General features: G+C 42.6%; 4 protein-coding genes and 1 long non-coding RNA gene across 12 annotated transcripts; 3 read left to right on the plus strand and 2 right to left on the minus strand.

Annotated features, from left to right (window-relative positions):
- The first annotated feature begins 74 nt into the window (after positions 1 to 74).
- sh3yl1 (SH3 and SYLF domain containing 1) lies at positions 75 to 4,346 on the plus strand. Its single transcript, XM_088369515.1, has 11 exons — positions 75 to 93; positions 927 to 1,037; positions 1,432 to 1,545; positions 2,019 to 2,083; positions 2,194 to 2,306; positions 2,496 to 2,624; positions 2,708 to 2,852; positions 3,060 to 3,135; positions 3,270 to 3,329; positions 3,418 to 3,450; positions 3,790 to 4,346. Coding segments are annotated over exons 1-11 (1,032 nt in total). The 5' UTR covers positions 75 to 92; the 3' UTR covers positions 3,975 to 4,346.
- Positions 4,347 to 4,462: 116 nt separating this feature from the next.
- On the minus strand, positions 4,463 to 9,597 carry LOC148402036 (solute carrier family 22 member 13). Of its 5 annotated transcripts, none has more exons than XM_088369512.1 (11): positions 8,883 to 9,597; positions 7,870 to 7,963; positions 7,257 to 7,298; positions 6,685 to 6,853; positions 6,472 to 6,574; positions 6,280 to 6,401; positions 5,784 to 5,995; positions 5,516 to 5,624; positions 5,210 to 5,440; positions 4,894 to 4,938; positions 4,463 to 4,692 (listed from the first exon to the last, which is right to left on the minus strand). In XM_088369512.1, exons 1-11 carry the CDS (start codon positions 9,102 to 9,104, stop codon positions 4,650 to 4,652), a joined length of 1,392 nt encoding a protein of 463 aa, XP_088225638.1. In that variant the 5' UTR covers positions 9,105 to 9,597; the 3' UTR covers positions 4,463 to 4,649. The 5 variants fall into 5 exon arrangements, with proteins under 5 accessions (XP_088225638.1, XP_088225636.1, XP_088225639.1 ...); XM_088369510.1 differs by having other exon boundaries at positions 7,257 to 7,411; positions 7,870 to 7,967; XM_088369513.1 differs by having other exon boundaries at positions 7,257 to 7,411; positions 8,883 to 9,013.
- LOC148402037 (uncharacterized) lies at positions 6,275 to 11,023 on the plus strand. Its single transcript, XR_015857194.1, has 3 exons — positions 6,275 to 6,405; positions 7,261 to 7,989; positions 8,969 to 11,023. It is a non-coding gene; the product is annotated as an uncharacterized LOC148402037 (long non-coding RNA).
- Positions 9,718 to 11,439, minus strand: LOC148402038 (required for drug-induced death protein 1). Of its 3 annotated transcripts, XM_088369518.1 has the most exons (4): positions 11,203 to 11,439; positions 10,825 to 10,883; positions 10,503 to 10,606; positions 9,718 to 10,014 (listed from the first exon to the last, which is right to left on the minus strand). In XM_088369518.1, the coding sequence occupies exons 1-4, from the start codon at positions 11,220 to 11,222 to the stop codon at positions 9,883 to 9,885; spliced, it is 315 nt and encodes a 104-aa protein (XP_088225644.1). In that variant the 5' UTR covers positions 11,223 to 11,439; the 3' UTR covers positions 9,718 to 9,882. The 3 variants fall into 3 exon arrangements, 2 of the variants coding, with proteins under 2 accessions (XP_088225644.1, XP_088225645.1); XM_088369519.1 differs by lacking the exon at positions 11,203 to 11,439 and having other exon boundaries at positions 9,866 to 10,014; positions 10,503 to 10,762; positions 10,825 to 10,960; XR_015857193.1 differs by lacking the exons at positions 9,718 to 10,014; positions 10,503 to 10,606 and adding an exon at positions 10,656 to 10,762 and having other exon boundaries at positions 10,825 to 10,954; positions 11,203 to 11,221.
- A 285-nt stretch (positions 11,440 to 11,724) lies between these two features.
- lipt1 (lipoyltransferase 1) lies at positions 11,725 to 14,240 on the plus strand. 2 transcript variants are annotated; one of them, XM_088369526.1, is made up of 4 exons: positions 11,725 to 11,823; positions 12,379 to 12,926; positions 13,016 to 13,237; positions 13,515 to 14,240. In XM_088369526.1, the coding sequence occupies exons 2-4, from the start codon at positions 12,401 to 12,403 to the stop codon at positions 13,925 to 13,927; spliced, it is 1,161 nt and encodes a 386-aa protein (XP_088225652.1). In that variant the 5' UTR covers positions 11,725 to 11,823; positions 12,379 to 12,400; the 3' UTR covers positions 13,928 to 14,240. The 2 variants fall into 2 exon arrangements, with proteins under 2 accessions (XP_088225652.1, XP_088225653.1); XM_088369527.1 differs by having other exon boundaries at positions 11,738 to 11,827.
- The last annotated feature ends 50 nt before the right edge of the window (positions 14,241 to 14,290 follow it).

Here is a 14,290-nt window from a genome sequence, read left to right on the forward strand (position 1 = left end):
GAGTGTACGATAATTAGTTTGCTTTCATGGAGGACAAAAAAAAAAAAAAAAAAATCTGAAAGTGCTCGCGTTTGGTAAGGTGGAATCAAAGAAGTAAGTTGGCCATTCGAAATTTTTCACTTCCTTTCTATTTTGTGTGCACTAAGCTTCCTTCTAAGAGTGACGTTTTATGTGAATGTTAGTTGTCAGTATAGTAATTGGGCATTAATTAACTGGTTACTCATTTAAGTAACCTGTTACTCGAGCTTTACTGTCATAGTTTTTTAAATGAGAGACGCTTTGATTTGGTTATTTAGTCCTTTGATCACTCCGGAACCGAGAAGCACATCGGCCACACGGTGGTGCTGTCTTCTATTATTATAAACGTGCAATAGTTTTCTGGCCTCAGGAACATAAAGAATATAATGGGGGCGATTACAAGTTTTGTAATTGTAACAGTTTGCCTTCTGAATGAAACTAAAAGCATTTTGTGGTCCATGACAAACTTTTGTTTGACACCCCTGCTCTAGAATGAACTTTGTTTACATGACTTTAAATAGTCACACAACACAGTGACCTCCAATGCTTGATCCAGATGTGGATGGAAACACTAGAACTGTCGCACGGACAGAAATTGTCCCGTGGGACTGGAAGTACACTTGCATCGACGTGCTTCTGATAGAATTGTGACAAAACTGTCCGCCCTGCCTGGCCAGTCTGCCAATGTTCCACCTGCTGCCGCAGAATCAACACATTCCTCTGGTCTTTTCAAGGTCTTCTCAATCTGAAAAGTCATACAAAGTGCAGCTGAAATGTCAGTTACTATAATTGCTTTTCCTTCCAAAGTTTTCTCTTGACTTCAGTGTGAATGACTTGAGTAAAAGTCAACATGGCATCTAACCTTGCCCTTTATTTGTAAGTCATAACAGCTATGCCACTGTGTGCAGTGAACAGCCTACTTCCATCTGACTTGGGGTCTGAGGTCAAGAAAGTCTCCAAGATCCTCCGAGGATTCACTGAAATCTCCTCCGGCAATGGGCTGGACAAACTCATCCCAGGTAGGGGTTTCCCAACACTCATTCAGATCTCTTAAAATTATTGTGTATCATTATGAAGGTGCAGTGGAGGTGCGGCACATCCACCCCACAATTTAGAGGGTGTGGTTTTTAGTCTGGGCTCTTAAATTCTTGTGTGACGTTGACATTCTCCATACTTGTGTGGGTTTTCTTTGAATACTTGGGCTTCCACACATAATCCCCCCCTCCACTCCCAAAAAAATATGTTCATTGAAGACTAAATTGTCTTGGTGTGAGTGTAAGTGTCCTGTGATTGACTGTCCATATGGTAGGCTGTGACTATTTGGTTGCTTCAAAAAGCAACAAGTCTGGGGGGGAAGCTATTTCTGCAAAACAAAGTGTGCTTATGCTGTTTGCCTTCTTGTCGTGCGTGCAGCAAATGTGATTGCATCTGCTGAGGGGCTCGCCATCATCTCCGTGGTGAAGGCGGGATTCGTGATCACGGCAAGAGGAGGCAGCGGCATTGTCATCGCCAGGCTGGGTGACAGACGTGAGTTAAGGGGCCGAGGCTTTTCTTATTTTTCACTCGCCTGACTGTCAAATGACTCATTTTGTCCAAATAATTAATTAGATGTTAATATCAGGAAGGGGCTAATTTTGCAAAGTATCTTTATAAATGCTTTTTTTTTTCCTCCAATGATTGGTTAATGGGAATAATATAAAAACACCATGTTGTGAAAAACATTTGATAATAAGAGTACCCTTGCATACTTTTTCCTGGCTTTTTCCTCAAACTTTTGGGTTATAGGAATCTCTTCCAAGATCCTCCTCCTAAGTGTATTACAAGCATAATGCTATGTGCAGACCTCGTTGCAACAGAGATTGAAAATCGATTTAAGTTGCAATGGTCACAGAACAAATTTCAAAAGGAAAACAATTGTCATCTTTACAGAAACAAACATGTCTGAGTGAATTTAAAAATGTCATTCTTGTAATATGACACCTTTGTGTTTCTGTGCACAGGCTGGTCCGCCCCTTCTGCCATTGGTATCGCTGGCCTGGGTGGCGGCTTTGAAATTGGTGTGGAGGTGAGTCATTTCAATGGCATTTTAAAAATGTCTTGCGCTAGCAAGGAGTGGTTTTGACGCTTGTTCAATGGCCGCTTTGACAAACCATTCACCGCCTCCATCTTTTGTAGGTTTCAGACCTGGTGATCGTCCTAAACCATCGGCGGGCCATTGACGCATTTACAAAGGGGGGGAACTTGACCCTGGGGGGGAACTTTACGGTCGCTGTGGGTCCAATGGGCAGGTTAGTTGTATTGGAATGGTGAAGCTTGGTCAGTGTTGTTTTCTTTTGCTCGGTTTCATGCAAATGACATCAGATGGTCTCCTGTGGGCAGCAGGCCCTTGTCTGAGCATCAGGTGCTCCCAAACAATAAAAAATGCATGTTCTCGTGCTTTTTGGGACTGCGTAATTTGACAATTCTCATCCCTCCAGGAACATGGAGGCCGATGTTACTCTTCGCAATACGGCCGCCGTCTACACCTACTGCAAGTCCAGAGGATTATTTGCCGGCTTGTCTCTGGAGGGCTCGTACCTGATTGAACGCAAAGAGACCAACCGCAAGTGGGACAGCTTGACAGCCAGGACCTTTTTGTTTGTTTGTTTTCATTCTGAATTCCAATACAGCTGTTGGTTTGAGCTTGCAGGTTCTACTCTCGGGAAATACGAGCATCTGCCATTTTGAATGGAGCTGTGGACCCACCACGGGAGTGTGACCATCTTTACAATATGCTGAATGCCTACGCGGAGGCCAGTGTTACAGACCAGAGTAGCAAGAGAGTGGCCACGAAGGTAAATTTGTTTTATACCAGTCACAGTGGTGTGACTGGTATGAGGGTGAAGTCAAAAGTATTGATTTTCATGTCAATAATGACGGCAAGGCAAACTTGTTTGTACTTACGAAGGTCTCTTAATTCCAAATGTGGAGCTGGGCTCGTCAAAGGCTACAGCCTTTTTCTGTTGAGCATTAGCAGTGTTTTCTCGACCGTCTCTTTGCAGTCATCACGTCCTCCTCCAGCCAGACCTCCAGCTCCTACTCCTTCACGAGTAGTCAACACCTCCCAGCCTCCTAATGGTAAAATGACTGCATTTCAAGTCCTGCCCTAGTACTCAAATGCATGTCCATCTAATAAATGTCATCCATGCAGAAGCAGGTCTGAATGTCTCCAGTTAGTCATCACCGTAACCATGGCAACTGTATGTGTGCAGGTGCAGAAGGACAAAGGTCACTCTACCCAAGTATCTCCATCTATAAATCTGACACTTCAAGTAAGTTGGTCTTCAAGTGCTTCCTCGGGCTGCTGCACCCCCTAGTGGATTTCGCTTATAATGAATAACCGTGGGCTTTCTGTTTCAGGTGAGTTTCCCTCCAGAAAAGCTCCAAACTTGGGTAAGACACATAGAATTGTGATGCATGTAACAAATCATCGAAACATCAAATCAGTGCAAATTCTCAACATGGTTTTCCAGGCAGTAAAAGGCTTTCTCTGCTTGCCTTACTAATAAACAAAGTCATCTGTCTCTTTGACAGCCAGAGAATGAAGAAAAAGAGTAAAAGGCTATTAACTAAAAAAGTCTCTTTACAACCGTTTGCGTCATTCACATGATTTAGGTTTCAAGGGTAAAAAAACAAAAACCTCAACTACACATTTTTGTCATTGTTTCAGTCGACCTGGAAGTATCCTGACATTTATTATGATAATAATAATACAAACATTTTATCCATAAGGAGCCAGTGAACCCCTGGTGGTCACTGCAGTCCACGCATACGCTGGCCAAGAGCCCGGTGACCTGAGCTTCAATCCCGGCGACCGCATCACCATTATCACCAAGACGGAGAACCAGTACGACTGGTGGGAGGGGCAATTGGGTGGTCGAAAGGGCATCTTTCCTGCAAACTATGTGACTTATTGACCGCTGCCACTTGGTAACTAGGGTTACAGGAGGAAAGTAGCTGCATGTTGGCTTAGGGACTACAGCAAGCTGTTTGAACATTTACGTATATGTTCTTAACATTCAGCTGTACTGTTACACTCGTTTTTCTCACAGTTCATCCCACTAGTAGAATGACTCTCTTACTAGTATTGATTACAACATTGTCTTTTGTGTAAAGACTAAGCGTGCTGATACATGGATTTGGAACTAATGCTCAAACCGTGTGGCATACTTGTACATAACTTCTTCACTGGTCAACCATCTATTCGTTAATCCCAAATCATTTCGCTTCAGCTGCTTTTAAATTTTTTCTTAGCATCTTTAAAATAAAATCAATTTTGTATTGAAAAAGCTTTCTAAGTGGTTCATGTTAAGAGCTTACTTGCTCAATATAAGAAAGGTGAAAGTGTGCTTGTGCAAGTTTCACAGCAATGGAGCAAACCGTCTGTTCCACTTGAAATCTTGAATGATGATTTGTATCCCTTTAATTCTGTGACAAATACGACTATTCACCAGCCATGTGTGTTGGTTTATAACCAAATAAAATAATGTTGCAAGACAAATTGGCACAGTACAAAGATAAAAATAAAAGTGGCTCATGAAAAAGGAAACACAGCTGTTTCACGCTGCCTGAGAGATGTCGTGCGTTTGCCTTCACTCTGTTGCGCCAACGACAGCCATCTGGGTTGGCAGCTTCCTGAAAAGACAGTAGATGAGACTTGATTTTACTACAACTCTTTAAATGCTTTAGATTTTTTTTCAGTCCCGCTCAATCAAATATTGATTAGTTTTTATATATATTTTTAGAATCGATTATTGCGTCGTTCAAAGTGCGTCCCTGCTGTCGTGCGGCATATAGATCTAATTTACAAAAACCGGCAACCATCTCTATACTTACTTTTCCAACTGCTCTAACTTCTTCCCAAAAGCAGTAACTTTTCCCCTGATAAGAAACGGACAAGATGATCTTAACGAGTGAATTCTGTATGACAGGAAAGAAGCTCGAGTGAAGGCAAACGTGGGGTCAAGGAGCACTGAATGTATGACATGGTGCCTAATAATTGGGTGTGTTAATTGCGCTTGCGATGCTCCCTAGCGGTCGCGTGCCTAGTTGGCTTGTGCCTGGAGCCAGCTCTGCTCTGCTGTGACTCTTTTGCCAGCGGTGTCGATGACCTTATGCTTGTCACAGCTCCAATTGGCACTTGTGTGCTCACCTTGATTCGTGGGAGTGTTGAGTTGGCCTAAGACAGTCGTCCAGAGAGTCAGGGAGCGGGGTGCCGCTAGTCTCGGGAAGCAGTAGACACAATCCGCAGCCTATGATAGGCCCGCTGCTGTAGATGAGCATGGCGACCAGCGGGATGGCTCCTTCGGGGTTGGGTGGGAACAGAGTGCTGAACAGACAGCCGAGGCGGTAACACAAATCAACCACCGCCATGCAACGCTGCCTGCAAGTAGAACACACAAGACAATTAAGCTTCAGAGGATGATGAATTTGCCATCAGTCAGTCGCCCAGTGTCACCTGACCACTGTGGGAAACAGCTCGATGCTGTACAGAGACAAGATGAAGATTGTGGCTAGGATGCTGAATTTGCCCAGCAGTGCCAAACTCATCACGAGCATTGCGTCACCTGCAGAACAGACATGATCATAATCCCATTATTGGGCAAAAATGATGCATGTGATCAAATTTAATGCAGTGATTCCCTGTTGTGAGAGATTATATGCTTTCTTTTATTTAGTTTTGCTCGATAAAGTTTGAAAACACTGTTAGTATGTTGAACTCTTACATTGGTATCTGGACAGCAGCAAAGACACTAAGCAGGCACTTCCACTCAGGCACAGAGTCAACATGCTGAAGGGACGCCGATCCAGGCGAACCAGCGGAATGAGCAGACAGGGAGCCTCTGAAAGTCCGGAGAAGAACTGCGCCGAGTAGATGTTCACGCCGAAGGAGCCAATGTTCATACAGATGCCATAGTAAGTCAGCGCAGTTGCAGCACTGACCGGCACAAAAAACCCAAATTGAATTTTACTCAACATGGACTGACAAGTCAAGAGATCTCTCATATCTGCAATACAGCACGCGGAGCATCCTCACACGGTTACGCAATTGCTAGACAACTGGCCAAGTGAGAATGTTCTGCCATGAGAGAAGAGGGTGGGAAATCGCTTGAGGAAGTTATTCACAAATTTTGCGGGGCTGTATTAACTAGGACTTTGGCACCATCTAGCGGCATTTTACGGTTATAGCGTTGCTGAAAGTTCATCAAAACAATGCGTTACCCTAGATAGCCCATGATTGACAGACGCAGCAAGACAGTTGGATGTTTGAAGGGCAGGAGGTCACTTGGAGATTGGGCTGTCTTAGCGGCGCGCTGCTTCTCAAGCAAGTCTACGCCCAGAATCTAAGTATACACAGACGAGTAGATTATTCAGATAGAAGGATGTCATGTTTGTGTTTGTGTCTGTGTGTACCATGTCCACACACTGCTTGTTGGCAGCACTTCCACGACAGTAGCGGTACAGAACATCCGTCTTCCCCATTAGCACCAACCAGCGCGGAGACTCCGGAAGTGAACTGTGTAGTAGATAAACACAGGTACGCCTGAGTAGAGCAAATTATTATCCAGACACTGGACACTGTTGAATGGACAGTGAAGACAGACACACGGGCAGGCGAGGACAGACCGGAAGAGCGGCAGGCAGATGAAATGGGGCACCGCGAGAGACAGGTGAAGCTGTGTCCAAGTGGGACTAAGCCAGGCCAACAGAGCTCCGGCCATTGTCCCGAGACTGAAGCAGAAGCCCAAAAAGACGGGCGACCGGAGGCGGGCGGAGGGGGCGGTCCACTCCACAGCTGCAATGCCCAAACAGAGGATTTTGGTTTTAGTCAAAAGCCGAGAGCGTTTGATATTATCATTTAGCAACGCTTGCTGTTATGCTGAGTTAGGCGGCCCTCACAATAGTTTGTGGATTATGTAAAATGTAAGCCCCTAACCAGAGGCTTGGCCAGACATTCTCCGGTTGCTGAATTTGCCTTGAACACTTATGGCTATTATACTACTGTATCTTCATGTTGGCCTCAGCAGTTGAAGCACTTGTGTGGAGGAGAGGTCAGTGAGCTTGAAGAATAAAAACATCTGTTTAAAAAGCAACACTGTAGGTCGCTGTGACTCTGAGCTGCAACAAGTACTTGTAGTTGACGTTGTACTAGTTCGCTTGTATTTTCTGTGTTTATTTGTTTGTTTGTTTTTATTTACCCAGAGAGATGGAGCAATTGTTGATGCAGCAGCAGCACACGCCTGTCAAGCAACGAACAGCGAGGAACAGGGTTGGCTGAGGGAAAACAGCTGGCACAAGGCCACACAGAGCCTGCACACACACGCAAAACAGCAACACTGGACGCTTCCCGTACCTGAACACGCAAAGACAAAAAGACCATGTTACAAAACAAAACAATCACACGTGTGCAACAATGTAAGAAATACAACAGTGTTTTGCACCTGCATTTTCCATGCTGATGATGTGGAGAGTATACTTTCTACGTTTTTATAAAGTACTACATGTAGGGCTGATTGCAACAAACAATTATTTTTTTAAATTGATATTTTGGTGTTCAATCGATTATATCCAATCCTGAAAACATCCATTCGTCACTTTTGTTTTAAATTGACAGTGCAAATAATTGGTGTGGTCTGTGACAGGTCAGAAAAGTAAAGAAAATAACAATTTGTATTTTACTGACAACTTTTTACATTTACTCTCTAAATTTGTAAACAGATATCTGTTCAGTAGTGCCTTGAGATAAGTGACTGGGACCTTTTAATCCTTCTTCGTGTGAGTACTTTTTGCCACATCTGGTGAGAATTGTACCTGTCAGACAGTGCTCCGCCCACCAGCGATCCAAGCAGCATACCCACCATGAAGACGATTCGGCCGTAGGACAACCATGGAGTCTGGCCACACACTGACTGACGCATTCAAAAACAGACGGTCGGTGACTCTTTGCTTGCTATATGTAGTGCATGATTCAAACATCTCAAACATCAACCCTCAGATATGATTGAACTAATAGTTTGGGATTTTTCTTTATAGTTAGCTTTAATTTCATGTCGCGTTTTGTCAAATTCTTTTTGTTTCTCGAGCGAGGAATGACGGAATGAGGACAACGCCTCATAGTTTTTCCAGATTTCTCACATGTAAAGTGACAGATTTCAGATTGTTGTTGGACCTTGTCACTGGCCTCTTTTTTTATGTCATGCTCGATAAGCAGGAAGCGAGATTGTGATGTTTTCTCTTAAAAGTGGCAACAACTAGCGTTCCGACATTGTTGACGTCTGTAACTGTTATAGAAAGTTAAGACACACCAACAGTGTCCATCTAAATAAAACTCAGATTTTGCTCTTCTGGAAGTTCCTCCCACATTTCACGCAAAGAGTTATGGGGCGTAGGTAACACTTAAGTCACACATTTAATCAACATGGATTTGAAATACATTGTGACACAAATATGGCACTCTGAAAATCTCCGACCAACCTTTAACTGCACCTTTCAAATTTAAATAACTGAAATACAAACAAACAAAATGAAATACGTACTAAAAAGGTAATCAAAACTTGCTGTTTTTTTTTAACCTTAGATTTAATGTGAGATATTTTAGATATTCATTATTATTATTATTATTATTATTATTATTATTATTATTATTATTATCTTATTATTATTATTATTATTATTATTATTATTATTATCCATCCATTTTCTGAACTGCTTAGTCCCCACAGGGGTCGCGGGTGTGCTGGAGCCTATCCCAGCCGTCAACAGGCAGTAGGCGGAGGACATTGTTATAATATTATTATTATTATTATATTTAATGATTCACTCACGTCTCGGCTGCTGATTTTAGTCATCCAATCAAATTCTTCCTCCAAAAGTTCCATGCGCTCTGATTGGTTTTGCGGGTTGGTTCCAGAGTTGCTTGTGCCATTGCCATGCTGACAGTTCGCCCCATCCAAAGTGGCAATGAAAATGTCGATGAAGAAGAGAAATGCGTTGAAGAAGAAGGCAAGCGACAAACGCCAGAAGACGGACAGCTGAAGCGGAGACATGTGGATAGCTATGTGGATTTCAACAACCCGGCGCCATGTTGACTTCCCGAGCCAAAGGTCTGTTATTAGGACTTTGGACAATGTTACTTTTTAAACTTCAAGCTTGTCTTGGCTCCCCCTTCTTCGCCTCATAAAGACGCAGTGGAGGGGGCCAGATGAGCCACAACATAGGAGAAAAGGAAAAGAATCTTAACCCTAGATTCTGGGGAAGGGCGATTTATGCTCATCAACATACATGAAGTATGCATGTACTGCTTATCCAGTCACACAATATCTCCCTGTTTTTCTCCTCAAATAATGAAATTAAGCAGGGATGAATTTTCAGCCCATCCAGTCCGGACGGACAGAGGCGTAAGACAGAGGAAGAGAATCAGTCTGGTGAGCGACGATGGTTCAGGATGTGACCGTATCTATCTAGCTACCTGCACGCTGTAGTGGTAGAAATGCGCCCTGAAAAACTAGAATGATGACAAACAGTTTGACGTTATAGCTCCAAGAATGACAAGTTCTTAGTCTTTTCACCTTCTCAGACTTCATCTTGGAATTCACTTTACAGGTTCTTTACAAGTGAGTACTTGCTTAATCTGCTCTATTCTACTGATTGATCAAGTAGTTAAAGGTTTACACACACATTTTATTTGATACAATCCAGGAACAAATATTGTGTAAAACAACATCTATCAATTGCTTTACACAAAAAAACATAATTGCAGTGATGTAGGATTTTACATTCCAAACATTTGACCGGAAAAATGGAAGTGAGGCTCCATTCACGCTTTCACTGGTCACTTCTCGTTTGATGCTCCATCACCACGACGGCAACTGACAGCGGCGTGGAAAACGAGGCGGCTAGGCTCTGCAGGCCATACACCAGGCAGCGCCAGCTGAAGCTGCACGCCTTCTTGACATTCTGTTGAGCAGAGCGTACCCGGCCGGGTGCTGAGACTAAAGTCAATTGTGAAATGCGTTTTCAACTTCAAAGCTGCTTTGATTGACGTTTTGAAAATATTTGTTAAAACTAATAAACCCTCAAATTTAGTTTCTAGATTCATGTGTTATTTTGTTTCATTACTAGTGATGTTCAATACCACTGATTTAATTTCTGATCTAATTCTGAGTTCAATTCAAGCTCATATTTTATCATACTAAATGACTCAGTATTAAAGGAATGCCATTACGTATTCTCTCATCTGTCTGTGACCTATGACCTGTTTTTTTCCTTTCTTCATCTTCTTGGTACATCCACGACGGACGTTAATAAAAGAGGTAAATTATTTTGTAGGCAAATTTCGTTTTTGTTGTTGTGCGAAGTTATCAAAATAGTTATTGAATATATCTGACAGTAGAAATTCATTGTTTACAGCAGTACTTCATAACCAGATGAAATGTAGATCTAACCTTAATGTACTTCTTCCTCCTTCTCTTCCTCTTCTCCTTCCTTCTCAACCTTTCTTCTGGCGTCTCCTGGCTTCCTTCATCCTCGATCAAAGGTTCATATTTATCTGGCAGTATGGCAAAATAGACTTCCTTAGAGGTTTTCTGCTCGCTTCCCATCGCTCGTCTTTGTGGCCAAGTTGTTGTTTGTGCTTTCCTCAACTGAGGACCTTTGGAGCCGGGACTCCAACTTTATTAGTAGCCTGAAGCTGAGGCTCTGTTGGCTTTGAAATAAATGCAGGATTAGACAAAGAATGTACAAATGTTTTGTTTTTCTCTCGCTTACCTTCAACTTTTGACATCCTTCTCAGCTCATCCAAAATACATATGTTCTTTGTGCGGGAGCTTCTTCATGTTTGTTTTACAAAATAAACACAAAACTTCACTGAGTCAATAGGAATTTATGTAGATGATCTCTGTAACAGAACATTTCTCATTTTAGCACTCTTCGTTAAAAATAATCTGGTAATGTTTAAATGTCCTCCCCTTTGAGAATATGAAATTTGTTTGCAAGAGCAAATTTAGTTTCAAACCATCGTATTGTTGTTTTAACAAACTCCTGTATGCTTGCTGCCAATCAAGTGAAGTTTCACAAACACAACTGTTACAACTTGAGACACTTAATAATAACAAACAATCTTGAATGGTTTCCTTGTGTACTCACAGCCGAACATGGAGGACCATGACCCCAAGTAGTCCTGCGGAGTGCACCTGTACCAAGAGAATCTTTGTATTTTTTTTGAGTGATAGTTGGAGACACAATATGGGCCTCCTCGAATTATCGCACAATTAGATTTTTTATCTCTCCAGGTTGTCTTCAGGTTCTTGTTCTGACCTCTGATCTATTGCAGTCACTGTTAGGAAGCCTGTTGTCAGCATTTAGTTAATTATCATCCAAGCTTTGGCTGATATGGTCAAGAAATTCTCTCTCTCTCTCTCTCTCTCTCTCTCTCTCTCTCTCTCTCTCTCTCTCTCTCTCTCTCTCTCTCTCTCTCTCTCTCTCTCTCTCTCTCTCTCTCTCTCTCTCTCTCTCTCTCTCTCCTTATTACTAACTTTTTTTTTACACAACACTAAATTACTCTTTTTTAGGAATTTCATATTGCATACTATAATGTTTTTGGTTTTCAATATGATAACATTTTAAGATACGGGTGTATAAAAGTAAAAGCGCTTTGTTCGGAACCAATCGCTAACCAGTTGTTGTTTCTACACGTGAACTTTCCGGTGACGGTCAAAACTCACCGGTACGCAAACAACTTTTGAGGACAACGACATCTACGCTTAGGCACGTACGAATCTCTGTTTGGTTCTATTAAATAGCCTGTGAAGAAGTTTAAGTTTACTGTTGTTTATAGGGAATAAACTCGTAAATATATGTTTTATTTCACAGTGCTGCGATGCTAATATTAGGCTGGCACTCGGCGAGTACGGCATGTAGCAGCACAGAAAAATTACCCATTATACATCCACGCATTTAAAGAAATTATATTATGAGTATAATATGTAAAGAATCTGCACACCAGGATTCCAGTGGTAGCATTCCTATCAAACCAAAGGAAGAGCATCATGAGACAATCACAATCTGTCAAGTGTTAACACGGTCTTTTGATGTTAGGCAGACTGCACGCTAGCCTAGTGTTGCAAAAGAGTAAACTACTAAAAGAGTTTCTGAAAGTTTTACTAAACTTTCATGTGGAATTTTGCAAATAAAACATTGTTTTGTCATACGCAGACATCCATCTTATTGAATGGGAATAGCCCATGTCAAATGGACAAGTCAGCTATGTGAACCACTACATATCAAATGGCTCACCTGTGTTATCATTCCTGACTGTTTCAGAGTGCAACGTCATGTGGAGCTGATGGGGATGTTGTTGCACATCAGAAGGACATTGCCTCATTTCAGAGGCTCCTTAAGAACATGCTCTTGTACAATGCTCTCTGGGGTGACTCGCACCTGTAGCACTCTATTGACTGACAGCAAGGGGGGCCTTGTTCTGTATTCCCAGTCCACCAACGTGTATGAGAACCTTTCTTTGGAGGACTGGATCGAGGCCAATGTGGACCTGCAGGATCGCAACATTCTGTTGCTGTGGCGCAACATGCCAGCTGTGGTCATTGGGCGACACCAGAATCCATGGAAGGAGTGCAACTTGTCACTCATTCGGCGATTGGGGATATCTCTAGCCCGCAGGCGAAGTGGTGGAGGCACAGTCTTCCATGATCTAGGGAACCTGAACTTGACCTTCTTTGCTTCGAAGAAGGGGTACGACCGCCAGAGGAACCTGAAGGTCATCACTGAGGCCCTTAGACAGCTCCGGCCCGAATTGGAGGTTGCAGCAACCGAGAGGTTTGACATTTTCCTGAAAGGACACTACAAAATCACAGGTATCTAAAGTTTCCAAGTTGGAAACGTCCCGTGGGAATTTGTGAAATATTTTTATTTAGCCTCACTAGCATACTGTTGTTGACCCTAGGAAGTGCCTCGAGAATCAGCAGGAAGTCGTCGTACCATCATTGTACCCTGCTCCACTCGGCTGACCACGACGCTCTCTCCCCTGTGTTGCGCTCCTCTTGCAAGGGTGTCCACAGCAATGCCACACCCAGCGTGCCCTCTCCTGTGGCCAACCTGGTGGACCATGACCCCACAATCACATGGGAGGCGCTACTTGACGCATTGGTACATCAATACAGTTCAGGTACAGTGGAAACTTGGTTTGTCCTTGTTTCAAGACTCTGTTTGCAACCTGAAATATTCATGGACCAAAGAGTTTTTTTTTTTTACAAATTAAAATAAATGAATATAAAATTACAGTAATCCCCCTCCTTTACAGGTGTTGCATTTTAGTCTACCCTGCAAATGGGGGGCATAACCATAATCTATTCCACCGTATTATTCTCTTTGAATGTCAGTTTGGATCAATGTGGTCCTTCATCAGTATACTTTGTTTTCTTCCATCTTGCACGCCTCCTCAGAGTTTGGCGGCAGCGCCGTAATGAATTTGGTGAATCCCGCCGATGACTCTGCGTTTCCTGGTCTCAATAGCACATCCACAGAGCTGCAAGGATGGGACTGGATCTTTGGAAAGACACCCAAGTTCAGCATCCAAACCCGTCTGAAAATCACTGACGATCTTTCATCAGCTGGCCGCACAGTTGAACTGTCTTTAGAAGTCAAGCATGGTGTGATTGAGAACTGTCGGTTGGACGTTCCACCAGACTGGCTTCCGCACCACTTGAGCAGTGAGCTGAGCGATGTACTGGAGGGAGAGCGATTTTGTCCACAACACACTGCTGCAGCTTTTGCGATGCTGTTGCATCGTGAGAATGGAGAGACGCAGAAGAGACTGCACAGACTTTGTGATGCCATATTGGCGGTCATGGGTTAATGAACACTGACTTGCAATCATATCTACAACACGATATCAATAAATAAAGTAAAATTAAGTAAAAGATCCCAACCATTGTCTTAAAATACTGCCAGGGGAAACTGGCTTAAAGAGATAGTCACATGTTAAAATATATTTATTTATGAACATTATGCACATTTCTTCTGTAATTTTAGAGCTATAATTTTTTTTGCTCGTCCTTATCGTATATTTAGAATCACAAGTTGTGAGTTGAGGCTGGTAAGCAAATACGTTTGGATATACGTATAGTACAATGTATGGGCCTTTGCTCAATAAAGGTTTTAAAACACCACTTGTACTTTTTTTTAATATAATGACTTGTTTGCGCCCAAATTGTGACAA

The sequence above is a fragment of the Syngnathus floridae genome, chromosome 2 (genome assembly GCF_059516105.1).
Source record: "Syngnathus floridae isolate MCC-2025c chromosome 2, RoL_Sflo_1.0, whole genome shotgun sequence".
Taxonomy (NCBI): domain Eukaryota; kingdom Metazoa; phylum Chordata; class Actinopteri; order Syngnathiformes; family Syngnathidae; genus Syngnathus; species Syngnathus floridae.